Source organism: Pongo pygmaeus, chromosome 23 (assembly GCF_028885625.2).
Source record: "Pongo pygmaeus isolate AG05252 chromosome 23, NHGRI_mPonPyg2-v2.0_pri, whole genome shotgun sequence".
Lineage (NCBI taxonomy): Eukaryota > Metazoa > Chordata > Mammalia > Primates > Hominidae > Pongo > Pongo pygmaeus.
The window spans coordinates 61,676,935-61,701,922 of record NC_085931.1 but is presented as its reverse complement, the minus strand read 5'-3'; the positions used below and the strand labels follow the sequence as shown (position 1 = coordinate 61,701,922).

Below are 24,988 nucleotides of genomic sequence, written 5' to 3'. Positions count from 1 at the left end.
TGTGATCTGTACCAACAGCCCAGGGAGGCCAGGTAGCCTTCTTCTCTGCGCAGAACAGGTGTACATAGAAGGGTTTTTAGGGGGAAGATGAGATGGCAACACTGCTTTATTAGGCCGGGCCAGCCAGGAACAGACGCACGGCTCCTCAGTACACATTCCCCCACCCCTGCCTTGGTGCTCCCCACTCAGGGCTGCGCCATGGAGGGGGCCGCGTAGGTCTGGAAGCGCTTGTGGGCTCGCTGGTGCGTGAGCAGTCTCAGGGACATGGTGTCCACAGCTGTCTCCAGCCCGGGCTGCTGGGTAATCTCCACCGTGTAGTCATTGGCCTGCAGGGGGGGCGCATCAGCAGGGTCTGGGGACCGTCTCCCCCTCCCACGTATCCCGGGCTACTCACCAGCTGCAGGGAGGCCAGCATGGAACGGCACACCTCGAAGGCCGGCTGCCCAGCCACCAGCTCCGCAAAGGGACACCACTCATTGAGCTGGGGGAACCGTGAGACCAACTGGTCCCCATAGGTGTGGATGTCAAAGGGCACATGCTGCTCCTGCACAGGGGAGGGGCAAGTTGGCTGCGGAGACAGGCAAGGCCCTGGACAGACCTGCGGCACACAGCTCTGGTTCTCAGCGGCCCCGCCTCACCTGCTCCTGGAGCAGAGGCTGCACTGTGTCCTCCCAGTCCTTGATGCGCTGGCTCAGCTCTGTCTCCTGGACAAACTTCTGAGAGGTGGCGATGAAGAGCTCCTAGGGGAGGATCAGCAGGAGCTACTGCCTCCCAAGCAGGGGCCTGGGCGCCTCTCACCTATCCCCCTCCCCTCCCCGTACCCCTCTAATCCAGGCCTACCACATTCCTTCGAACCAGCTCCTCGTAGCTCAGGGACATCGGCACTGCGTCTGGGAAGGGGTAGCTGTGAGCTGGGCTGCTGAGGGGCCACACACTCCCCTGTCCCCAGCTCCAGTGGCCCCTCAGCACTCCTAGCCCGCTGCCCACCTACCAAGGCCAGCAGCTTCCCTGGGGTCTACTCCCTCGGGTTCCACATACTCCTCAGGCTCTAGAAAGTCATCTGCTGGGAGGTGGGAGAGTGAACAGCACACAGGCAGCTAGTCAGCAGGTGCCGAGCCCCATCCCACCCCCTGGCAGGCACCCACCTGCTGCCCCCAGGTCTTCCAGGGAATCCTCCAGGTGGTCCTCCTCTGTAGGCCGCAGCCACTGCTCAGCCACCTGTCCAGAGAAAGCATCTGTGAGGGGCACTGTCACCTCCCATCAGGGCTGCCACAGAGTCCTAGATCACAGCTGACCAGCTAGGACTTGCCTCCCTCCTCTGCAGCTTCCGGAGAGTTTCCAACTGCTCCTTCACGTGTGTCCAGTACAGGACCTCCATGTCTGCAGACAAAGGCCTGGTGAGGGCTCCCTCGTCCTTCCCAGGCCCCGTGCCAGTCCACCCAAGGCTTTGGGTGACACCAGGTGGGGGTAGAGGTAGGGGAAGGAGAGTAAAACTGTCTTCCCTGAGGACTTCAGCCTCACCTGCAAAGGACGGACCCTTTCGCCGAAGCCTCCTGCTGTCAGCATGGTCAGCATCTGTGAAAGAACGTGCTCAGCACCAGCCAGGCCAAGAGCTGCCCACAGCATTGGGAAAAGGGCACTGATCCTCCTCCACTTGCCCTGGCCCAGCCCCCAGCTCCCAGGGGTCCGGAGTGCACACCACACCCACTCACAGGCAGCCAGGTACCACTGGTGGAAGTCCTGCAACTTGGCAGCGCCCTTCCTCTTGCGCTTCTGTCCCAGAGCCTCCTCCACACAGGGGGGCACAGAGTAAGGCCTACCTGGGGGCAAACAGGGACTGTCTTAGAGCCGCTGGGGGATCAGGGTGCAAAGCCCACACCCACCCCCCTACCTCATGCCCTGGGAAACCCAGCCAGGGGTACCTGAGTGAAGGTACCTTCCGCCTAATTACCTTTCTTGAAGGGCTTAGACTCCAGGGAGTCAAAGGGGTCCAGGCTCTGCCAGGGGTCTGGAGTCTCCTGGGCACAGAGCACAAGACGACGCTGGAGAAGTAGGGGGTGCACAGCCATCCCTCCCAAAGGAATAGGGGATGCACAGCCGCCCTCCCAAAGGAGGAGTAGGGGGTGCACAGCCGCCCTCCCAAAGGAGGAGTAGGGGGTGCACAGCCGCCCTCCCAAAGGAGGAGTAGGGGGTGCACAGCCGCCCTCCCAAAGGAGGAGTAGGGGGTACACAGCCACCCTCCCAAAGGAGGGACGGGGTACACAGCCGCCCTCCCAAAGGAGGGATAGGGGGTACACAGCCGCCCTCCCAAAGGAGTAGGGGGTGCACAGCCGCCCTCCCAAAGGAGTAGGGGGTGCACAGCCGCCCTCCCAAAGGAGTAGAGGGTACACAGCCACCCTCCCAGAGGAAAAGAGGGTACACAGCCACCCTCCCAGAGGAGTAAGGGGTACACAGCCGCCCTCCCAGAGGAAGAGTAGAGGGTGCACAGCCACCTTCCCAAAGCCCAGGCAACAAGTGCAGTGACAGCCTGGGGCAGAGGCGACCACACTCAAATCCTGGATCACAGAGGGGAACACTCGAGGGAGGGTGGGAGACCAGAGTCACATGAGGGGGTCTTTAAGAGAGCAAGTGCAAAGGGCCACAGGCTGGGAACACCACAGGCCAGCAGGAGCAAGAGCATGATGGGCAGGCAGCCAGTCCTCGAATCTGCCCATCCCTCCCTGCTGGGGGTCAGGGCCCCAACACTCCTACCTTCACGCAGGATGCAGGCTCTGGGGCCCCCTCTCGCTCCCGCAGCATGTACCTCCTGGGCAGGCCAGCACTCTGCAAAGACAGTCACAGGGTCCTCACTTCTCCCCTTTCTCCACTCAAGGCTCTGGGTACCCCAGGAACTCCACCTTGGGTCAACATCAAGAACCCTACAAGGGCCGGGCATGGTGGCTCACGCCTGTAATCCCAGCGCTTTGGGAGGCCAAGGCGGGCAGATCACCTGAGGTCAAGAGTTTTAGACCAGCCTGGCCAACACGGTGAAACCCTGCCTCTACTAAAAATACAAAAAAAATTAGCCGGGTGTGGTGGCACACACCTGTAATCCCACCTACTCGGGAGGTTGAGGCAGGAGAATCGCTGAGGCAGAGGTTGCAGTGAGCCGAGATCACACCACTGCACTCCAGCCTGGGCAAAAGAACAAGACTCCGTCCAAAAAAAACACAAACAAAAACCTACAGGGGCCGGACACAGTGGCTCACGCCTATAATCCCAGTGCTTTGGGAGGCCAAGGCGGGCGGATCACTTGAGCCCAGGAGTTCAAGACCAGCCTGGGCTTGTCTTGAGACCCTGTCTCCACAAAAAATGCAGTGAGACCCTGTCTCCACAAAAAATACAAAAATTAGCCAGGCGTGGTGGTACACACCTATAGTCCCAGCTACTCGGGAGGCTGAGGTGGAAGGATCACCTGAGCCTAGAGAGAGTCAAGGCTGCAGTGAGCCAAGATCAGGCCACTGCACTCTAGCCTGGGCAACAGAGCAAGACCCTGTCTCAAAAAAAAAAAAAAATAAGATAAGGTAAAAATAAACCCTGCTAGTACTCTCTGTGGGCATTAAAACAAAAACCCTAAGAAAAACTTTAAAACACAAACAGTGGGCTGGGCGTGGTGGCTCACACCTGTAATCCCAGCGCTTTGGGAGGCCGAGACGGGCAGATCATGAGGTCAGGAGATCGAGACCATCCTGGCCAACACGGTGAAACCCCGTCTCTACTAAAAATACAAAAAATTAGCCAGGCATGGTGGCGGGCACCTGTAGTCCCAGCTACTCGGGAGGCTGCAGCAGGAGAATGGCGTGAACCCGGGAGGCGGAGCTTGCAGTGAGCCAAGATCGCGCCACTCACTCCAGCCTGGGCAACAGAGCGAGACTCTATCTCAAAAAACAAACAAAAAAACACACAAACAGTGGTCACGGGGTACTCTTCCTCAAAACTAGTAAAAATGAATAGAATATGACAAATATCCACGTCATCTACCAACTAGAGTGAAGAAACGTTAACATTTCCTCTGTATGCATCAGGTTGATTTTGTTTTAATGAATATAAAGGAAGGATTTCTTGGCTCTAGGCTGGGTACAGTTGACCCTGGGGCTAAGGGAGGCAGCAATGGCCTCCAGACACCCCCTCCTACCAGCCCGACTGCAGAGAGGCGCCTTGGCAACCAGCGGCCATCCCAGGTCGCTGTGAGCTCGACAGGGCTCAAACCCTTGGACGCCAGCTCACTACTCTGAGGAGCATCAGTTCTGCTCAGAGAGGGGAGGAACACAGAAGCTGCTGTTCAAAAGGGCTGGTTGCAGGACGGGCTGCAAGACGGGTGGGCTTCTGCCCCAGACCAATGGCCTGGGGCCAAGGCCATAGCACTGTCCTCCTTGTGCAAGGCGACTGGGCCCCAGAGCCAGGGTTGCCCGTTCACAGCTCAGGCTCTGCAGGCCTCCATGTGGGTCCCACCTGCTGCGGGCTCCTGGGCTCCTCGGGTTCCAGAGCGGCCTTGGGGGCCGAGGCCTCAGGAAGCTCTACTGTCTCCTCTGCATCCTCGTCCTCACCCCCGCCCAGGGGCATCGGGCCTTCTGGAGAGGGGCCTGGGCAGGGAGCAAGAGAGTGATCAGCTCCAAGGAGTGTCGAGACCAGACGGCACCAAAGGGACCCTGATGGCCACTTCCTCCCTCAGCTTTAGTCATGGAGCCCAGAGGATTCGGCAGGTGCCTCGCGCCGTCCTCATCGTGCTCCCGTGCTCTGTGCTCTGCTTGGTTCATTTTATTTCTTAGCAAATGTTCCTCTTTAAATGCAGCCATCCACATCTGCCCAGAGAGGAGACCCAGGAGGGCGGTCAGAGGGCAGTCAGTGAACCAAGACGGGCTGAGGCTCAGGTAAGGCCGGGGACTGTGGCTGCTTCCCCGGGGCGAGGCCTTATTCCCATGGGCCACAGAAGGGGCATGAGGCTGGCAGCTGAGAGCAGCCCCTTGGAGCCGTGTCCACTGGGTGCTGCCTCCCTGGTCCCCTCTTTGACTGCCCTGCCAGTCCCACCGGGGAGCTCTCTTCTCACCTGGCTCCTGGGAGAAGCCGAGTGCTGGGACAGGGCTCCTGCACACGGAAACTTCCATTGGCTGCTCCTCAGTCCTCCCGGCGTCTGGGAGAGACAGGGATTGGACAAGGTCAGCCCAGCCCCTCTCCAAGGTGGTCCCTGCCCGGTGTTCAACAAGCCTCTCCAAGGGGCCAGCAGAAGGGCAGAGCCCAGCAGACTCCAGGCCTTGGGCTGGGGGAAGACAGCAGGGCCCTGAGCCAGGCACCAGGTCTCTGGCACTGAGACCATGTTAACTTGGAATCAAGGCACAGCAGACGGGTGGGATGAGCACCAGCCAACCTGTCTAGACTAGAGCGGGCACCCAGAGACAGGGAGCTCCCAAGACCAGAGGTGGCAAGCACAGGGCACCCCACGAGTCCAACCAGAAGACCCTCCCTTCCTTCCTTCCCACCAAGCCCCCCGCATCCAAGCCCTCACCCTTCTGGGTCCCTGGCATGGGGGAAATGCCCGCTGGCTCCATGGGGGACATGCCCTCTGGCTCCAACATGAAGGCCCCTCTGGGGTGGGGAACGCACGTGTTCATCCTGAAATCCTTCCGGCTGGCCAGGACCTCACCCTGACGGCTGTGCTGGCGAAAACACGCCTGCTGTAGAAACCCTTCCCAGGCAGGCCTCCCTCTCTGTCGCTGGGCTCAGATCCCTACCTGTACAGGGGATTGTTGTTCTTCTCCATTTCATCAGGGGCTACCAGGGCCATGGGCAGCAGGGGGATGAGGAGGACCTCCTGCATGGAGGCCGAGGGTGGGTGAGCCAGGCACCCTTCCACTCCAGCGGAGAACAGAACCCACATGGGGCAATGACACCTTCCCACACCCCATCAGCTCAACACAGCCCCAGGGAAAGTGCTGACCTCACCCCAACCTAAAAGGGGCCAGGCCAGGACTCACACTGGGCGCCTGATCATTCTTGAGATCCACATTAGTCCGGGAGTCAGGGAAGTCATCCAGCGACAGGAACTGGAGGGAGACAGAGCTCGTGGGGGCGGAGCCCAGGCAAACACACAGTGGGCGGGGGCCACATGCCCAAGAAACTCACCTCATTCTCTGCCTCCTGGGGGACCCCAGAGCTGGCAACCCCATTGGCCCTGTCCTCCTGCACCGATGAGAGCTGCTTGGCCCGCCTGAGAGAGAGGCACATCCCATGGGCATTCCAGGAGCTGCAGGGGCCTCCCTGGCCACACGCAGGGCAGCACAGTGAGTGGCTGCACAACTCACCTCTTTCCAGAGATGAAATCAAGGGCCTGGTAGACAAGTGAGTAGAGGTATTCCACCTGGTGACCAGATGCAGGCAGTGAGGACCCAGAAAGGAGGGGCCCACCCCCAAGGCCTTCCCAGCTATCCATCGGTGCCCTCCACGAGGCCTGGCCACCACCACCAAACCTCCAGTACAAGAAACCACCAATTTTGGTTCCAAAAATAATTCTCAAATCAAACCAGGAATCTCATGAGAATTACTTTACCAGCTGAGGCCACCCACATCTCTCCTCTGCCCGCTATGGTCCACGCAGCCGCGAGCGTGGCCTTCTCAACGTGTGACCTTGACGGTACTGTGGTACCCACAAGTGTGCCTCACACGGCCCTTGGTGGCGAGGCCGCTCGTGCTTGGCACCCACTCTGCTGATGGCCTGCACCCTGCTGCTCCTCCGCCCATGTGCTCCCGCCAGCATCACCCCAGCCCCTGCTCCTGTCCTGGCCCCACCCTGTCCCAGCTCCTGCCGCCACGGGGCCTGCAGGACAGAGCCCTTCACTCACTTCCTGTCCTTCTCCTCCACAGAACAGAGGCCCCACCATGAGGGTGGTGGTTGTGGATTTTCTAGGTGCTGACAATGAAGTACCCACAAGTAGGGGACGGGGAAGTGGAAGGTGGGTGCATTTGGCACCCTGGGCTGTGCCCAAGTGCACACAGCAGGTGTCATTCCCCCGAGACAACAGAGCCCAACAGCACACAAGACCCTCCCTGCCTGGCTGTGTGATTTTCAATTAAAAATCGTTCTTGGTGTTGGAAGGTGCTGAGGAATTGGCTGCGACCTGAGGAGAGAGGGAGGTAGGTCACAGACGGGACGACCACTGCGCTTGCCCCAGAAGGAGAGCTGACTACAGTCCCACTGGCCACCAAAATGCCAAAACCAGCGTCAAGCACGGCCTACCTTCTTACTGTAGACACAAGCAGAGCCCTGGATCAACAACGCTGCCTCAATGAAGTTCATTGTAGTCTTGCCTTCATCAAAAGAAATACAGATCTGATCCAGCTGCAAGAAACAACACAAGGGCAGGGGGAATCCAAGGCCCAGTCTGCACTCGCTTCCTCCAGGGCAGCCCCACCCATCTTTGGTCTCTGCCCAGCACCTCCCGAGACGGGCAGCTCTAGCTCTGCTGTGGGCTCACCGGTTGTCCCTGGTATTTCGGGGGAGAGACAGGTCTCTGTGTTTCCCCCTACTTCCTATAACAAAAACCTGTTTTGGAAGTGGAAGGTCCCCAGGGCACACTGTCTACAAACAACCAGGGCAGCACAGCGGCTCCCTCCACAAGGCGCCGGAGGCTGACAGACTCCAGCAGGAAGACCCCTGACGCAGAGAAGAACAGGGAACCTCAGGGGAAGGAAAGGCAGAGACAAAATGCTGAGGTCTCCATCCTCTGAGCAGAGAACTCAGGAAACAGTTACAGGTGAGTCGTCATCCTTCCTCTGCCCCCCTCAGCCTCCCAGAGCCCCAGCTCCTCTGTCACCCCTTAAACGTCAGTGTGCCAGGCACTCCAACCTCAGCCTCTCTTCTTCCCACACACCCCCCGCCATACACATTCCTTCATCCCATGCCCAAGCTGCCAATCATGAGCCAATGAGCCCCAAACCCATCCCGACCAGCTCTCTCCTTAGCTCTGGGGCTGCATTCATAACTGTCTGCAGAGTACGTTCAAATGTCCCCAAACACTTTACTTCCATACTTAACCCAAGATCTTCCCCAACGCTGGCTCATCTCCTGTATTCCTTCTCAGCAAATGACACTTTAAAAAAAAAAAAAAAAAACAAGGCCGGGTACGGTGGCTCACACCTGTAATCTCAGCACTTTGGGAGGCCAAGGCGGGTGGATCACGAGGTCAGGAGATTGAGACCATCCTGGCTAACATGGTGAAACCCCGTCTCTACTAAAAATACAAAAAATTAGCCGGGCGTGGTGGCGGACACCTGTAGTCCCAGCTACTCGGGAGGCTGAGGCAGGAGAATGGCGTGAACCCGGGAGGCGGAGCTTGCATTGAGCCGAGATGGCGCCACTGCACTCCAGCCTGAGTGACAGAGCCAGACTCCATCTCAAAAAAAAAAAAGTTTTTGTAGAGACAGGGCTTCTCTATGTTGCCCAGGTTGGTCTCAAACTCCAGCGATCCTCCTGCCTCAGCCTCCCAAAGCACTGGGATCACAGGCATGCACCACCGTGCCCAGCCACAAACGACACTTTGAAGCCCCTAGGTGTCTTTTCAGCTCTTCAATTTTGCATTTCCATCTGCCTGGAACACAGACCCCCAGCTGTCCCCATGCAAACTCTTTTTCAGAGCCCCTCCATTCCTGGGGCCTCCGTGCCGCTCCATGAGTGTGATCGTGTCCCTTAGTGAACTGTGTGAGCAGCATTAGTGTAATTCCAGCCTTCTGTTCAGTGCCTGACACTGGTGTCCAGTAAATATTTGATGAACACATGCGTAGATAATGTCAAAGCTAAGCCTGAAAAACGCAGAGGCTCACCAGACAGATGGAGGGAACGTGTAGGCAGCTAGCAGAGACTGGACACATCTCTTCAGGAAAATGAGCATGATCTAAACATGGCCAAAGCACGGCACGTGCTGGGGAGAGGCAAGATTTCAGGCACCATGGTAGCATGAAGGAGGGGGAGAGGCTGGGAGGCCATCCCCAAGGGGAGTCACTTCCATTAGCTCTTGAAGGATAAAGGGTGTTTGTCAGATCTGGGAGAAAGGGAGAGGAAACAGCAGCATGGCCGTCTACAGAGTGTGAGGACCCTGGGGGTTTTCAGGACCTGAAGAGCTGGGCCAGAAAGAAGGGAACGTGGAGGAGATGGCAGCCCGGAAGCCGAGCTGCAGAGGTGGCCCTTCTCTCCAGTGACCCTCAGCCTGGCAGGCTTGCCCGCTCCCAAGACACCACCAGGCTTCACTTGTCTTCTCACCTCCCCAGGTTGGACCTGCCATCTGAGCCCAAACCCACATGTTCAGCTGCCTTCTTCTAACATCGCTTGGATGTCTTCACCAAGATTCATACTGAATGCATCCACACTGAACTCCAGATACCCCCCAACCCACCTGCCCAGAAACCCAGGGGTTCCTCTCCACAGTCACCCCCATTCTGGCCCCACCACCTCCCCTTTCGCCTCTGCACTGACACGGCTCCTCCTGCCCTTTGCTCCCCTCCCGTCCACTCTCCACACCCTGCTCAGTGCCTCTGTTTAGGATTTTGGGTTTTTCCTAAGAATGGCAGGAGAAACCTAAAATCCTAAACGGAGCCAGAGGGAGGCCTCCAATGCTGGCCAGCCTCCCTCTCCAGCCGCCTGCCCTCCTCTGCTCTGTGCTCCCAATTCGGAACCTTCCGTTTTGTTTTGTTTTGTTTGAGACGGAGTCTCACTCTGTCGCCCAAGCTGGAATGCAGGGGTGCAATCTCAGCTCACTGCAACCTCTGCCTCCTGGGTTCAAGTAATTCTCCCTGCCTAAGCTTCCTCAGTAGCTGGGATTATAGGCGGCCGGCTAATTTTTGTAAAAACTCCAATCCTTCCAACACCAGGTTTTCTCCACCTGGAGCTAAACATTCTTTAGCTCACCAAAATTAAGTAACTGCTTTCATCCCAAACAAAGTCCCCCAAACTCTCCAAAGGACCATACATTTTCTTTCAAATCCCTTGTAAGTTTCTGGTGTTTTTTTTTTGGTTGGTTAGTTGGTCGGTTTTTGTTTTTGTTTTTGAGACAGAGTCTCGCTCTGTCGTCCAGGCTGGAGTGCAGTGGCGCAATCTCGGCTCACTGCAACCCCTGCCTCCCAGGTTCAAGTGATTTTCCTGCCTCAGCCTCCCAAGTAACTGGGACTACAGGCGTGCACCACCATACCCGGCTAATTTTTTTTGTACTTTTAGTAGAGACAGGTTTTCACCATGTTGGTCAGGCTCATCTCGAACTCCTGACCTCAAATGATCCGTCTGCCTCGGCCTCCCAAAGTGCTAGGATTACAGGCGTGAGCCACCACGCCTGGCCATCAGTTTGTGACTACACAGTCACGTGCAGCGGTGGAGGGTAGATTCTGATCTGCCACTAACCACTATCATTCAGGGTGCATCTCTAATGCCTCTACTAACAGGGTTTTTGTGAGGACTCTGCATTTATATGTGTAAAGCACATAAAACAGGTGCTTAACACAAGTAAACACCAAATGCATATTTATTACACCTCCATGTTGTTACTCTCTTGGACCTGTCTTCCCATGACAGTGGAAGTCCTACCATAGTGGGGATTATCATTTGCTTTGCTTGGCACTATTTTTTCAAAGTTTAACATGGTTCTTGGCACACAATTCACAACTAACAACAATGAATAAATAAATGGATAGAAGAGGGTAGGATCCTGACAGTATTAGAAGAACATTGTGGCCAGTGCAATGGCTCACACCTATAATCCCAGCACTCTGGGAGGCCAAGGCAGGTGGATCGCTTGAGCTTGGGAGTTTGAGAACAGCCTGGGCAACACAGTGACACCCCATCTCTACCAAAAACACAAAAAATTAGCCGGGTGCGGTGGCACGTGCCTGCAGTCCCAGCTACTTGGGAGATGGGAGGATGACTTGAGCCTGGGAGGTCGAGGCTGCAGTAAGCCATGACTGCACCACTGCACTCTAGCCTGGGCAACAGGGCAAGAACCTATCTTAAAAAAAAAAAAAAAAAAGACAAAAAAAAGAAAAAGAACATCATGGTAGTGTGTGGAAAATGAAAGAAGGAAAAAGATAATACTAGAAACCAGGAAATCAGGACTTCAAGCAGCAGAGGTTTGGAAGAGCAGACATAAGAAAGCAGGAAGGGAGCTGACCAAGCCAGGAAGGAGATTTACGAAGTGAACAGGTGTCCCCACGGACCCTGCTTGATGTGAAAACCTGAATTCACAGGAGCTCTGCCCAGCACAGTTCCCTGTATTTTCTCAGCCAACTATGCATGAGAGCCGAGAAGTTTGGTCATCAGATCTCATGTGCATTTAACAAACACTTTAACGTCCACACCTATGTGCCAGGCACTCTACTAAGCAGACAAAAGAGGGCATAAGCATGGTCCCTGCCCTGGCAGAACTCACATTCTAGGGTGGAGACAGGCCACAAACAGGTAAATGAGTTGAAGAATGGCTTGTGGCCAGGCACAGTGGCTCACACCTGCAATCCCAGCACTCTGGAAGGATGAGGTGGGCGGATCACGAGGTCAAGAGTTCAAGACCAGCCTGGCCAACATGGTGAAACCCCATCGCTACTAAAAATACAAAAATTAGCTGGGGCCAGGCACGGTGGCTGACGCCTGTAATCCCAGCACTTTGGGAGGCCGAGGTGGGCGGATCACAAGGTCAGGAGATCGAGACCATCCTGGCTAACGCAGTGAAACCCTGTCTCTACTAAAAAATACAAAAAAATTAGCCGGGCGTGGTGGTGGGCACCTGTAAACCCAACTACTGAGGAGGCTGAAGCAGGAGAATGGCGTGAACCCAGGAGACAGAGCTTGCAGTGAGCCGAGATCGCGCCACTGCACTCACAACTTGGGCCACAGAGCAAGACCCTGTCTCAAAAAAAAAAAAAAAAAAAAAAAATTAGCCGGGCGTGGTGGCGGGCGCCTGTAATCCCAGCACTTTGGAAAGAGGCAGAGCTGGGTGGATCACCTAAGGTCAGGAGTTTGAGACCAGCCTGGCCAATGTGGCGAAACCCATCTCTACTAAAAATACAAAAATTAGCTGAACGTGGTGGGGCATGCCTGTAATCCCAGCTACTTGGGAGGCTGAGGCAGGAGAATTGCTTGAACCTGGGAAGCGGAGGTTGCAGTAAGCCAAGAGTCTGCCACTGTACTCCAGCCTGGGCAACAGAGCAAGACTCCATCTCAAAAAAAGAAAAGAAAAGAAAAGAAAACAGACTCAGTCATTAAAAGAATATTCCCAGCCAGGCGTGGTGGTGCACAGCTATAGTCCCAGCTACCTGAGAAGCTGAGGCAGGAGGACTGCTTGAGCACAGCAGTTTGAGATCAGCCTGGGCAACATAGTAAGATCTTCCTCTCTGATTTTTTTTCTCCTTTTCCTTACCATATGAAGTCTCTCTTTATTTAAAAACAAAAAAGAGGCCGGGCGCGGTGGCTCACGCCTGTAATCCCAGCACTTTGGGAGGCCGAGCCAGGTGGATCACGAGGTCAGGAGATAGAGACCATCCTGGCTAACACGGTGAAACCCTGTCTCTACTAAAAATATTAAACAATAAGCTGGGCGTGGAGTCAGGTGCCTGTAGTCCCAGCTACTCCAGAGGCTGAGGCAGAATGGCGTGAACCCTGGAGGCGGAGCTTGCAGTGAGCTGAGATCGCGCCACTGCACTTCCGTCTCAGAGCGAGACTCCGTCTCAAAATAAATAAATAAATAAATAAAAACAAAAAAGAACATTCCCGAGTGGGGGCAGAAAGCATGAAGACCTTCCACCAAGAAAAAGCATGGAGGGCCATAGGTTGACTGGTTCAAAAGAACAAGATACGGCCGGGCGCGGTGGCTCACGCCTGTAATCTCAGCACTTTGGGAGACCGAGGCGGGCGGATCACGAGGTCAGGAGATCGAGACCATCCTGGCTAACACGGTGAAACCCCGTCTCTACTAAAAATACAAAAAATTAGCCGGGCGTAGTGGCGGGCGCCTGTAGTCCCAGCTACTCAGGAGGCTGAGGCAGGAGAATGGCATGAACCCAGGAGGCGGAGCTTGCAGTGAGCCGAGATAGCGCCACTGCACTCCAGCCTGGGTGACAGAGCAAGACTCCGTCTCAAAAAAAAAAAAAAAAAGAACAAGATACAAAACAGCCCAAAATAAGGCTAAAATGGGGAGCAGAGCCAGGTTCAGAGGAGGAAATTTGGGTTTTATTCTGAGCATAATGGAAAGCCACTGAGGGGTTTTACGCAGAAAACAGTGCTGTGGCCGGATTTTAATTTTTAAGGGTCACACTTGCTGCTGGTTGGAGCACGAATTGGACGGGACAAAAACAGGGATAAGGGAACCCAAATAGGAAGGTTTTACACAAATCCAGGCCAGAGACAATGGAGGCCTAGACCAAATAAAATGGAGAACAGATGAATTCAAGTGATATTCTGGTGGTATAACTGATGGAATTCATGGGTGAACTGGATGTTAAGCGTGGAGCTTCACTATAGCCACATTTAGCTTTTACCTTTGGTTGAACAGTGGTGTCATTTTCCAAGATGGGAAAGGCTGGGGTTTAAGCAGAAAAATGAAGAGTTCCACTTTAAATATGTTAAATGAGATGTTTACGTGACACTCAGTAGATGCCAAGAGAGCAGCTGGATATGTAAAGTAGATTTGGAGAAAAGATCTGGGATGGAGCTGCAGATCTGGTAGTTGTCCTAATACGGGCAATACTTAAAATCATAGAAATAAATGACACTTCAGAGAAAATGCATCAGAAGATGACCCAGGCCCTGTCCTGAGGAACTCAACACTTACAGAGTGGATAGAAGAGAAAAAGCAGGCAATGAAATAGGCAAAAAAAATCCTACCAGCATGTTTCAAAAAGGAAGGAGTGGCCAGTCCAACAAATGCTGATTTGAGCATGTCCCTTGGATTTGGTAGGATGGAGATCACTGCTGATCAAGACAAGAAACATTTAAGTGTCGTGGACGCCAGACTGAGCTGGGCTGAGGAGTAAAAATGAAGCGCAGATATGGAGCAGACAGCTTAACAGAGATCTAGACAGGGCTGTGAAACATGGAAGAAACACTAATTGCTAACAGGATGCAGCATGGCAATAGCTTGATAATTGGTTTGAAAATCCAAGATAAAAAATCCCTCTGACATCGTGATCCAGACCTCTCAAACACACAAGCATGCTCGCAATAACTGCAACAAAAGCAACAATGCTTTCTAGTCTATTCCACTACGTTAGAGAAACGGCTGGTCACCACCCACTCAATCATTCACGGCTCGCTGACGGGTAGAGACCTGCAATGACAGGTCCACGCTAATCCAACAAGGGATGATTTGGGGAGGCAGAGATGGAGTTTGAAAAGAAGCAGGGAGCCCGAGGACCAGCGCGGCCAGAGCGCCAGATGGCCATAGGCGTGGTGGCAGTGGGGCGCCCACAGCCCCGGGCCGGAGCCCCCGCCCCGCAGCCCCACCCGCCGGCCCACCCCGCGTCACTCCCCCGCTGCCCTCACCTCCTCCAGATACTCGCCCAGCTGGGCCGCCACGTCTACCTCCCAGTTCTTGGTGAGGTCGCGGATGGGCTGCAAAAGGTGGGCGAAGCGCGCCTCCACGTCCTCCATGTCCGGGAGGGAACGGGCGGCAAAGGGACCGCAGGGCTGCCTTGCGAGGGGTACGGCGTCCTCAGCCCGCCACTAGTTCTGGCGCCATTTTGCTGTTCCCGCCCAGGAAAATGCGTAGGCGCGGCGTCGCGCGCATGTCTATGACGTAACGTGGGCCAAAGCCGGAGAGGCAAACCCCCGTGCCGCGCGGCGGGAGCGCACCGGAAGAGTCGCGGGGCGGGGTCGAAGCCTGCGGGCGATGGGCGGAGCTTTGGGCTGCCACCAGTTTGGACGGGAGGGCTTTTGGGGCCGCCGTGGGTCGGGCGGGGCGGGGCGGGACGGGGCCTGGGGCTGCAGCGGGTCGGGCGGGCGGGGCGGTGAGGAGGCGGGATCTGGGGCTGCCGCCGGCGGGGCGGGGAGGGGCGGGGCCTGCAGGTGCCGCGGGCGGGCGGAGGAGGCGGGGCTTGGGGCTGCCGCGGGCTGGGCGGGCGGGGCCGTGAGGAGGCGGGGCTTGGGGCTGCCGCGGGCTGGGTGGGCGGGGCCGTGAGGAGGCGGGGCCTGGGGCTGCCGCGGGCGAGGCGGGGCGGGGCCTGGAGCTGCAGCGGGCGGGCGGACGCGGAGGGCGGGCCCTGCTCTAGCGGGACGCGTAGCGGACATGGCGGGCTCCCGGCTCCCGCGGCAGCTCTTCCTCCAGGGCGTGGCGGTCGTCTTCATGTTTGCCTTCGCTTCCCTCTACACGCAGATCCCAGGTGAAGGCACCCAGGGTGGGACACCCCCAGCCTCGGCGCGGGACCTTATGTCCTCTTTTCTGTGTCCGGCACTCACGCAGTCTGGGGTTGGGAGTGAGGGCCAGGCCTTGGCGTGGGGTAGGGGGCGGCGGTTCGTGTCCTGCATGCCGCTGTGGGGGTGGGAAGATGTGCGGTGATCCATTTCCCGTAAGGCTCTGGACTCTGACCTGGGGTAGGAGACAGAACTCTGAGGCGGGAGGGAGGCTTCCTCCCAGACCTGGTGGGGCAGGTAGGAGATCGGGCTGAGACCTGGAAGAGGGCAGTGGGCTCTGCTGGGTGGGAGGCCCTGACTCAGCTAGTTGAGCAGGCCTCTAGCCCTGGGACGGGGTTTTGACAGGTCCTGACCTGGGGGACGGGCTCTGGAGGGACTGCGGCCTCTGACCTAGGGATGGAGGTATCCGCATGCTCTGGCCTAGGCTGGGGGGTCTGCAGGCCCTGACTCAGGTAGTCTAGTCTGCAAGGGCTGTCCAAGGTCTGGCCATGACGTGCCCTCCCACAGGCCTGTATGGCCCCGAGGGCATCCTACCTGCAAGGAGGACGCTGCGGCCTCAGGGCAAGGGGCGCTGGCAGCAGCTGTGGGAGACCCCGACGCTGCTGTGGGAAGCGCCGAGACTGGGGCTGGACACGGCCCAGGGCCTGGAGCTGCTGAGCCTGCTGGGCGCAGTACTGGCCCTGGGGGCCCTGCTGCTGAGCCCACTGCGCCACCCCGTCATCTACCTGCTGCTTTGGGCCGCCTACCTGTCGGCCTGCCAGGCAAGTGGGACCTGTGACCAGCTCACTCCATCCCCATCCCCCGCCACCCCCCCCCACCCCCCCCGCCTTACCTGAGTCCACAGACACACCCGCTCCCTAACAGCCCTTCTCTCTGCAGGTGGGCCAGGTGTTCCTGTATTTCCAGTGGTGAGTGATGGCTGGGCCTGGGGCTGTGGGAGGCTGGGTGGGGGGTGGGGAAGGGCTCTGCCCCTTCTGGGAGGACTCTCCGAGGGAAGCAGCTGTGTGGGGAGGGGCTCTTGGTGCTATTTGCTCTCCCTATAGGGACTCTCTGCTGCTAGAGACTGGCTTCCTGGCCGTGCTGGTGGCCCCGCTGAGGCCAGCCTCCCACCGCAAGGAGGCCCCCCAGGGCAGGCAGGCAGGAGCCCTGCCCCACGAAGACCTCCCCTTCTGGCTGGTGCGCTGGCTGCTGTTCCGCCTCATGTTCGCCTCAGGCGTAGTCAAGCTGACCAGCCGCTGCCCCGCATGGTGGGGGCTCACTGGTGAGGGGCCCGGCCTGGACCTGGGGTAGTCTAGGGGCTCGGCCAGCCCTGACTCCTGCCCTTGCCTGCAGCCCTCACCTACCACTACGAGACCCAGTGCCTGCCCACGCCCGCCGCCTGGTTCGCACACCACTTGCCCGTCTGGCTGCACAAGCTCAGCGTGGTGGCCACCTTCCTGATTGAGATCGCCGTGCCGCCCCTGTTCTTCGCCCCCATTCGACGCCTGCGCTTGGCTGCCTTCTACTCGCAGGTGGGTGAGGGCCGCAGCTGTCAGAGAGAGGCAGACAGGGCTCGGCCTTCAGCGCTGCTCAGCGTGCCCTGTTAGGGACAGGGTGGCTCCCGGGGACAGCTGGCAACCGCTGTTGGGAAGGCCTTGTAGCAGAGGGATGCACCCCGCAGGGTGGAGGTGGGTGCCCGCCATGGGGCCAGGAGTCAGTCTCCGGGAGCACTGAGAGCGGGCCGCCCCCAGGTGCTGCTGCAGGTCTTGATTATCATCACCGGCAACTACAACTTCTTCAACCTGATGACGCTGGTGCTTACCACTGCACTGCTGGACGACCAACACCTGGCTGCTGAGCCTGGCCACGGCAGCCGCAAGAAGACTGCCACCTGTGCGTGTCACTTGTCCTGGGCCCGATGTCCCCAGCCCCCTGCCCTCCAAGGGGTTCTCCCCTCCAAGATCCCCACAGGACTCCCACTCTAGCTGCACCCCAGTCCCCTGGTTGGGGACCCTCTGCTGACCCATGACTGTCCTGCCCCACAGCCTGGCCCAAGGCTCTGCTGGCCACCCTGTCGCTGCTGCTGGAACTAGCCGTCTACGGGCTTCTGGCCTATGGCACTGTGCACTACTTTGGCCTGGAGGTTGACTGGCAGCAGCACACCATCCACTCCAGAACCAGTGAGTGCCGACTTGTGGGGGCCAGAGGGCAGGGGCGGACCAGTCCTCACACCCCCCTCCTCCACCAGCTTTCACCTTCCACCAGTTTTCTCAGTGGCTGAAGACACTGACGCTGCCCACCGTGTGGCTGGGCGTGGCCTCCCTGGTCTGGGAGCTGCTGAGTGCCCTCTGGAGGTACATGGCCCAGGAAGCAGGGAGGGGGCACAGGTGTGCAGGGCCGGCCTGATGACCTTGGGTCCCTGCCCACAGGTGGACCCAGGTGCGGGGCTGGCTACAGAAGCTCAGCGCTGTAGTCCAACTGTCCCTTGTGGGCACTGCGACCGTGGCCTTGTTCCTGATCAGCCTGGTGGGTAGCGCTGCAGGGCTGGGGGACGGGCCGGGGGCAGGGCAGCCCTGAGAACCTCCCACCTGCCTCCAGGTGCCGTACTCCTACGTGGAGCCCGGGACCCACGGGCGCCTCTGGACCGGGGCCCACCGCCTGTTTGGCGCCGTGGAGCACCTGCAGCTGGCCAACTCCTATGGCCTCTTCCGCCGCATGACCGGGCTTGGTGGGCGGCCTGAGGTGGTGCTGGAGGGCAGCTACGACGGCCACCACTGGACGGTGAGCCCTCCCAGGGCGGGCAGGGTGGGGCCCAGGTCAGTGGGCCCAGCTGACCTCGGCCTGCCTGGCAGGAGATCGAGTTTATGTACAAGCCTGGGAACCTGAGCCGGCCGCCCCCGGTTGTGGCGCCCCACCAGCCACGCCTGGACTGGCAGATGTGGTTTGCAGCCCTGGGCCCGCACACGCACAGCCCGTGGTTCACGAGCCTGGTCTTGCGCCTGCTGCAGGGCAAGGAGCCAGGTGCGGAGCAGGCTGGGGAGGGGTGGAGCCCGGGTGGGGAGGGGCAGGGTGAGGAGGGGAGGGGCAGGGAGGGTACTGCGGGGGCTATGCTGACCCTTCTCGCTGCAGTGATCCGCCTCGTCCAGAGCCAAGTGGCCAGGTATCCCTTCCACAAGCAGCCGCCCACCTATGTCCGAGCCCAGCGCTACAAGTACTGGTTCTCCCAGCCTGGGGAGCAGCGGTAAGGCCAGGCACCGGGGCGGGGAGGCGGGGTGTGTGGAGCCTGGGGAGCAGGGGTAAGGCAGGGGCACCGAGGGAGGGGGTGTGGAGCCTGAGGAGCAGGGATAAGGCCGGGCATCAGGTGGGGTGTGGAGCCCAGGGTGCAGGGGTAAGGCCGGGCACCGGCGGGGGGGGGGTGTGGAGCCTGAGGAGCAGGGGGTAAGGCTGGGCACCGGGTAGAGTGTGGAGCCTGAGGATCAGGGGTAAGGCCGGGCACCGGGGGGTGGGGGTGTGGAGCCCGGGGTGCCGCCAGCCTCTGAACATCAGGTCCCGCTCCAGCCAGTGGTGGCGGCGCCAGTGGGTGGAAGAGTTCTTCCCATCCGTGTCCCTGGGGGACCCCACGCTGGAGACGCTGCTCAGGCAGTTTGGGCTACAGGTAAGGGGGTGTCAGCCAGGCTGGGGAAGGTGGCAGGGGTGACCCCAGCCTCCCAGGGCGGACCCAGTAAGCACTTCCCCAACCTCCCTTCCACAGGACAAGAGCCCACCTCGCACCCACAGCACCAACAGCACCCTGGCCCAGGCCCTCCACTGGACTCGCACTCAGCTGTCTCCCCTGGAGGCCCCCACCCTGCTCTGGGGGCTCCTCGTGGCCGTGGGGGCTGTCAGAGTTGTGCAGGCCCTGCTAGCAACCTGTTCTCTCCAGTCCTCCCTCTTGGCACGAGCCAGCGGGGAGAAGCGCAGGCCAGCCCCCCAGAAAGACTCTGGAGCTGCCTCCGAACAGGCCACCCCAGCCCCCAACCCCTGCTCCAGCAGTTTGCGGACCACCCGGCGAAAGAAGTAGCTGTGTTCTCCCAGCTGCACGTCCTGAGAGGGCCAGGTGCCCGGGACTACTCTGGCCTCCGGCAGGACAGGACCCAGCCTCTGTGCCTTAGCTGACCCTGCAGGGCCAGGCACAGGTTGGGGGGCTGCCCCTGGGGTTTGCAGGGTGCTGCATTGAGGGCTCCAGGCCCCACCCCCACGCCAGCCACGCCCCTCCCCAGGACTCCCACTATTGCCTCTGTGATTGGCCCAGGAGGGAAACACGACCTAGCTCAAGACCCTTCCCCTGCCCTGGGCTGTGGGGGTCTGAGTCTAGAGCCCCCCACCCTAGCCCCCGTGTCAGAGGGGAAGCACCATCATCTTCCACGTCATCTTCACACCATCCCATCCTGCCCTTTAGATCTGGGCACCAATAAAGGCGTCTTTTGTGCTTGGCTGTGTGCCTGGTGCTGCTTTCCCAGGAGGCCTGAGGATGGGATTGTCTCCCCTGCCCCAGGCAGTGGGCCGCCCAGAGCACCGTCGGGCTCCCCCACGGCGTGGCTCCCCGGGCACCCTCCTGCCCCGTCCTTGGCATTCTCTCTGAAGAGGCTGGCTTGGTGTTGCCTACTGCCTGATCACAGAGGAACCTCAGGCCTGGCACAGCCCGGTGGACCTGTCAGCTCCACACTCCAAGGTCGGTGGTGGAGCCGGTTCCTCACTTCCCTCAAGCTCCCACTTCCTGGCCTCAGGAAAGGACGGAAGGGCCAGAGTGGGCAAGGGGTGAAGGAGAGATGAGGTGGGCAGGTTAGCAGAGGCTCCTCTGCAGAGTGAGGCCGGGGGGAGGGTAGCTGGAGGCCCTGAGTTAGGACGGAGGAGGAAAGGTGCATCTGATGCCCCCAGCCTCCATCCTGGGAAGGGGACAGCAGCAGAGACAGCAGTCAGGGCACCGTCCAGGTTTCCATTTGGGGTCAGGTTATCAATCAGAGGTCACCGCCCACCCTGGAAACTCGCAGCACAGCTTCCTCTGCCTCTGGCCCGTCCTTGGTACAGCCCCTGCCTCCTGCTCTCCCGCCAGACCCCTGGGCAGCTCCCAGTGTACCCAGCTCCCTCACGTCGCTGACCTCCATCTGGCCCACCCAGATAGAGCCCCGTGCTCAAACACAGCCTGTGGCGTGAACTCTCAGATGTCTTCAAGGGGCTCGTATACGTGGAATAAACAATCGAGAAGTCAGCCATGGCTTAATAATAGGCTGGGCACTGTGGCTCACGCCTGTAATCCCAGCACTTTGAGTGGCCGAGGTGGGTGGATCACCTGAGGTCAGGAGTACGAGACCAGCCTGGCCAACATGGTGAAACCCGATCTCTACTAAAAATACAAAAATTAGCCGGGCATGGTGGCGGGTGCCTGTAATGCCAGCTACTCCACAGCTGAGGCAGGAAAATCGCTTGAACCTGGGAGGCAGAGGTTGCAGGGAGCCAAGATCATGCCACTGCACTTCAGCCTAGACAACAGAGTGAGACTCCATCTCAAAAAAAAAAAGTAATATGTTTAAAACTAAAATACCTGTTCCTAGGCTTCTTGGCTTTCTAGACAGGGTCTCACTCTGTGTTGCCCAGGCTGGAGCACAGTGGTGCAGTTGTGGCTCACTGCAGCCTCAGACTCCTGAGCTCAAATGATCCTCCTGCCTCAGGCTGCCATCACCACCCACACTCCCCATGTTGCCCAAGCTGGTGTTCCTACCTAAGCCTTTTTTTTTTTTTTTTTTTTTTTGAGACGGAGTCTTGCTCTGTCACCCAGGCTGAAGTGCAGTGGCGCGATCTCGGCTCACTGCAACCTCTGCCTCCCGGGTTCACGCCATTCTCCTGCCTCAGCCTCCCGAGTAGCTGGGACTACAGGCACCCGCCACCACACTTGGCTAATTTTTTGTATTTTTTTAGTAGAGACGGGGTTTCACTGTGTTAGCCAGGATGGTCTCGATCTCCTGACCTCGTGATCCGCCCGCCTCGGCCTCCCAAAGTGCTGGGATTACAGGTGTGAGCCACCACGCCCGGCTTGATGTTCCTAAGCTTTCCAGCTCACTTGATGAAAGTCTTCTGTGTTTTGTTTTGTGTAGCAGCTGTCTTGGTAAGTCACATGCTACACAATTCACCAGTTCAAGTGCGCAATTCAGTGGCTTTCAGTTTATTCACAGAGTTGCACGTCTATCGCCAGAGTCCATTTTATTTATTTATTTAGAGACAGAGTCTCACTCTGTCACCCAGGCTGGAGTGCAGTGGCACAATCTCGGCTCACTGCAACTTCCACCTCCTGGGTTCAAGCAATTCTCCTGCCTCAACCTCGAAAGTAGCTGGGATTACAGGGGTGCACCACCACACCCAGCTAATTTTTGTAGTTTTAGTAGAGATGGGTTTTCACCATGTTGGCCAGGCTGGTCTCAAACTCCTGACCTCAGGAGATCTGCCCACTTCGGCCTCCCAAAGTGCTGGGATTATAGGCGTGAGCCATGGCGCCTCGGCCAGAGGCCATTTTAGAACCTTTCATCTCCTCCAGAAGAAACCCTGAACCCTTTAGCTGTTGCCCTCCGACCCCTCCCTGCCAAGCCCTAAGCAACTATTCATCTATCTTCTGTTTCTGTGGATTTACCTACTCTGGACATTTCCTGTAAATTGGATCAGTAACGTGGGACCTTTGTGCCTGTCTTCTTTCACTCAGCACGATGTTTTCAAGGCACATCCACATCATAGCACGTATGAGCGTTGTGTTCCTTTAGGGCTGATTCAGTCCAGGGTACGGAGGGGCCACGTTTTCCCTGTCCTTATTCATTCATGTATCGATGGACGCTTGCATGGCTTCCGCCTTTCTTACGTGAATAGTGCTGCTGTGAACATTGGATATGCAAGCTTTTGTGTGGGATTACAGGTGTGCGCTACCACACCTGGCTAATTTTTGTATTTTTAGTAGAAACAGGGTTCGCCATGTTGGCCAGGCTTGCCTTGAACTCCTGACCTCAAGTGATCCACCCCCCACCATCCTGCCAAAGTGCTGGGATTACAGGTGTGAGCCACCGTGCCCAGCCTATATAGAACTGATTTGATGAGAAGCTGAGTCTCTAACAGATGCAGTGACTAAGACACCGTTTGGTCAAAGAACCATATAGGCTGCGCACTGGGAGGAAACACGCACAGGCTGGGACTAGTAAAATGCAAAAAAAAAAAAAAGAATAAAACCACTTGCATTGGTCAAAAATAAATTTTTAGGCCAGGCATGGTGGCTCACACCTGTAATCCCAGTACTTTGGGAGGCCGAGGCGGGTGTATCTCCCAAGGTCAGGAGTTCAAGACCAGCCTGGCCAACATGGCGAGACTGTGTCTCTACTAAAAATACAAAAATTAGCTGGGCGTGGCAGCAGGCGCCTGTAATCCCAGCTACTCAGGAGGCTGAGGCAGGAGAATCGCTTGAACCCAGGAGGCGGAGGTTGTGGTGAGCCAAGATCGTGCCATTGCACTCCAGCCTGGGCAACGAGTGAAACTCCATCTAAAAAAGAAAAAAAGAAAAATTTGCATAGAGACATTTGTGGCTGCTCTATATATTATACTCATTAGCTGGAAACTGTTTATGAGGTGATAGCTAAGTAAGGTCCATTAGGGGAATGAGGTACTGCCTTCGTGTATAACAACTATTGAGAAGAAATAGTTATGTAATACAATCGTAATTTTAAAAAGAGAGTCTGGGCCAGGCACGGTGGCTCACACCTGTAATCCCACCACTTTGGGAGGCCAAGGCAGACAAATCACCTGAGGTCAGGAGTTCAAGACCAGCCTGGCCAACATGGCAAGACCGTCTCTACTAAAAGTACAAAAAAATTAGCCGGATATGGTAGTGTGTGCCTGTAATCCTAGCTACTCAGGAGGCTAAGGCAGGAAAATCGCTTGAACCTGGGAGGCAAAGGTTGCTGTGAGCCAAGGTCGTGCCACACCACTCCAGCCTGGGCAACAGAGCAAGACTCCATCTCAAGAAAAAATAAATATAGGCCGGGTGCGGTGGCTCACGCCTGTAATCCCAGCACGTTGGGAGGCTGAGGCAGGCGGATCACGAGGTCAGGAGATCGAGACCATCCTGGCTAACATGGTGAAACCCCGTCTCTACCAAAAAAAAATAGAAAAAATTAGCCAGGCGTGGCGGCAGGCGCCTGTAGTCCCAGCTACTTGGGAGGCTGAGGCAGGAGAATGGCGTGAACCCAGGAGGTGGAGCTTGCAGTGAGCCGAGACGCCACTGCACTCCAGCCTGGGCGACAGAGCAAGACTCCATCTCAAAAAAAAAAAAAAAAAAAAAAACGGGGAAGTAGGTCCAGAATTTGTCAATAGTCAGTGATTTTGGAGATGGGATTTTTTTTAGTTATTTTGTGCTGATTCATATATGCACATTTCTACTTTAGTTATTTTTACCCATTATATAACACATGGTTGGATATTTACTTCAAGGAAACACACCTCTATAAACGATATTCAAGAGTAACTACTGAGCTTGAGAATAAATGTGTCAGAACAAATGAGATCCTATGAGAGAGGAGGCAGGAGCCAGGGAGGAGGATCCCAGGGCTCGGCAGGGAGGCGGGGCCATCAGAGGAGGACGGCCAACCAAGGAACCACCCCACGGAGGTTTGCAGAGGTCAGGGTCCCCGCAGGTGATTGGACTGTTGTGGAGTGTCCAGAAGACAGGGAAAGTCTCTGAGTTCATCAGATAACCCAGACCAACTGGAAACCCAGTGGTGGTTCTACAGAACCAACTAGCATAGGATTGGCTGTGTGAGGGTGGGGTTGGCGTCTGTCTTCACTGCAGGTCTGTCTGCAGAGCTAGCACCGTAATAGCTCATAGTAGCTGCTCAGTGTGTGTCTGGAAGTGAATTAATATCTAGGAAGGAATGAAGACAGGTACAGCTCTTTGCAGAGACTTCTGCCTGAAATCCCATAGTCCCAGACATTGGAGCTGTCCAAAACCATGGCTTGTGGGGAATTTCCAGAAGGGGGCGCTGTGGACACGGTTCAGCATCTGCCTCCCAAGGCTGGAGCTCCATGTCAAAAGGTGAGACGACCGGGCACAGCGGTCACTCCTGTAATCCTAGCACTTTGGGAAGCCACAGAAGGATCACTTGAGGCCAGGAGTTCAAGACCACCTGGGCAACATACAAGAGCTTCTCTCTACAAAAAACATTTTAAAATGTAGCCAAATGTGGTGGCCTGAACCTGTAGTCCCAGCTACTCAAGGGTCTGAGGCAGGAGGATCACTTGAGCCAGGAGTTGGAGGCTGCAGTGAGCTCTAATTGCACCACTGCACTCCCAGCGTGGCAACAGAGCAAGACCTGGTTTCTTAAACAAAAAAAGAGATGAGATTGGGGTGTACTGCTCCCATGCACGTGGAGGGGAGAACTGGGAACTGTGGACTGTAGGGGATCGCACACCTTTGGACGGGAAGAGCAGCTCTCCAGAGCTGCACAGGAACCACGGGCAGAGGCCCTGGCTGGTGAGATGATTCTAGCCATGTGGCCCGCCCAGCAGGAAAAGCAGGAACAGAGACCAGAA

At 57.2% G+C, this 24,988-nt stretch overlaps 2 protein-coding genes across 6 annotated transcripts; one reads left to right on the top strand and one right to left on the bottom strand.

Moving 5' to 3' along the window:
• Positions 1-88: 88 nt before the first annotated feature.
• Positions 89-15,056, bottom strand: NCAPH2 (non-SMC condensin II complex subunit H2). Of its 5 annotated transcripts, none has more exons than XM_054468985.2 (20): positions 14,546-15,056; positions 7,271-7,372; positions 6,339-6,394; positions 6,160-6,244; positions 6,012-6,080; positions 5,769-5,848; positions 5,543-5,688; positions 5,087-5,170; positions 4,492-4,622; positions 2,752-2,823; positions 1,952-2,018; positions 1,713-1,820; positions 1,522-1,575; positions 1,310-1,380; positions 1,146-1,218; positions 992-1,063; positions 841-890; positions 639-740; positions 395-544; positions 89-326 (listed from the first exon to the last, which is right to left on the bottom strand). In XM_054468985.2, the coding sequence occupies exons 1-20, from the start codon at positions 14,651-14,653 to the stop codon at positions 186-188; spliced, it is 1,821 nt and encodes a 606-aa protein (XP_054324960.2). In that variant the 5' UTR covers positions 14,654-15,056; the 3' UTR covers positions 89-185. The 5 variants fall into 5 exon arrangements, with proteins under 5 accessions (XP_054324960.2, XP_054324961.2, XP_054324962.2 ...); XM_054468986.2 differs by having other exon boundaries at positions 992-1,060; XM_054468987.2 differs by having other exon boundaries at positions 6,339-6,364; positions 14,546-14,780.
• A 153-nt stretch (positions 15,057-15,209) lies between these two features.
• Positions 15,210-19,865, top strand: LMF2 (lipase maturation factor 2). Its single transcript, XM_054468983.2, has 14 exons — positions 15,210-15,381; positions 15,920-16,173; positions 16,292-16,320; positions 16,456-16,673; positions 16,745-16,923; positions 17,143-17,284; positions 17,437-17,571; positions 17,640-17,745; positions 17,821-17,917; positions 17,990-18,172; positions 18,244-18,412; positions 18,521-18,632; positions 18,950-19,046; positions 19,143-19,865. Exons 1-14 carry the CDS (start codon positions 15,288-15,290, stop codon positions 19,449-19,451), a joined length of 2,124 nt encoding a protein of 707 aa, XP_054324958.2. The 5' UTR covers positions 15,210-15,287; the 3' UTR covers positions 19,452-19,865.
• The last annotated feature ends 5,123 nt before the right edge of the window (positions 19,866-24,988 follow it).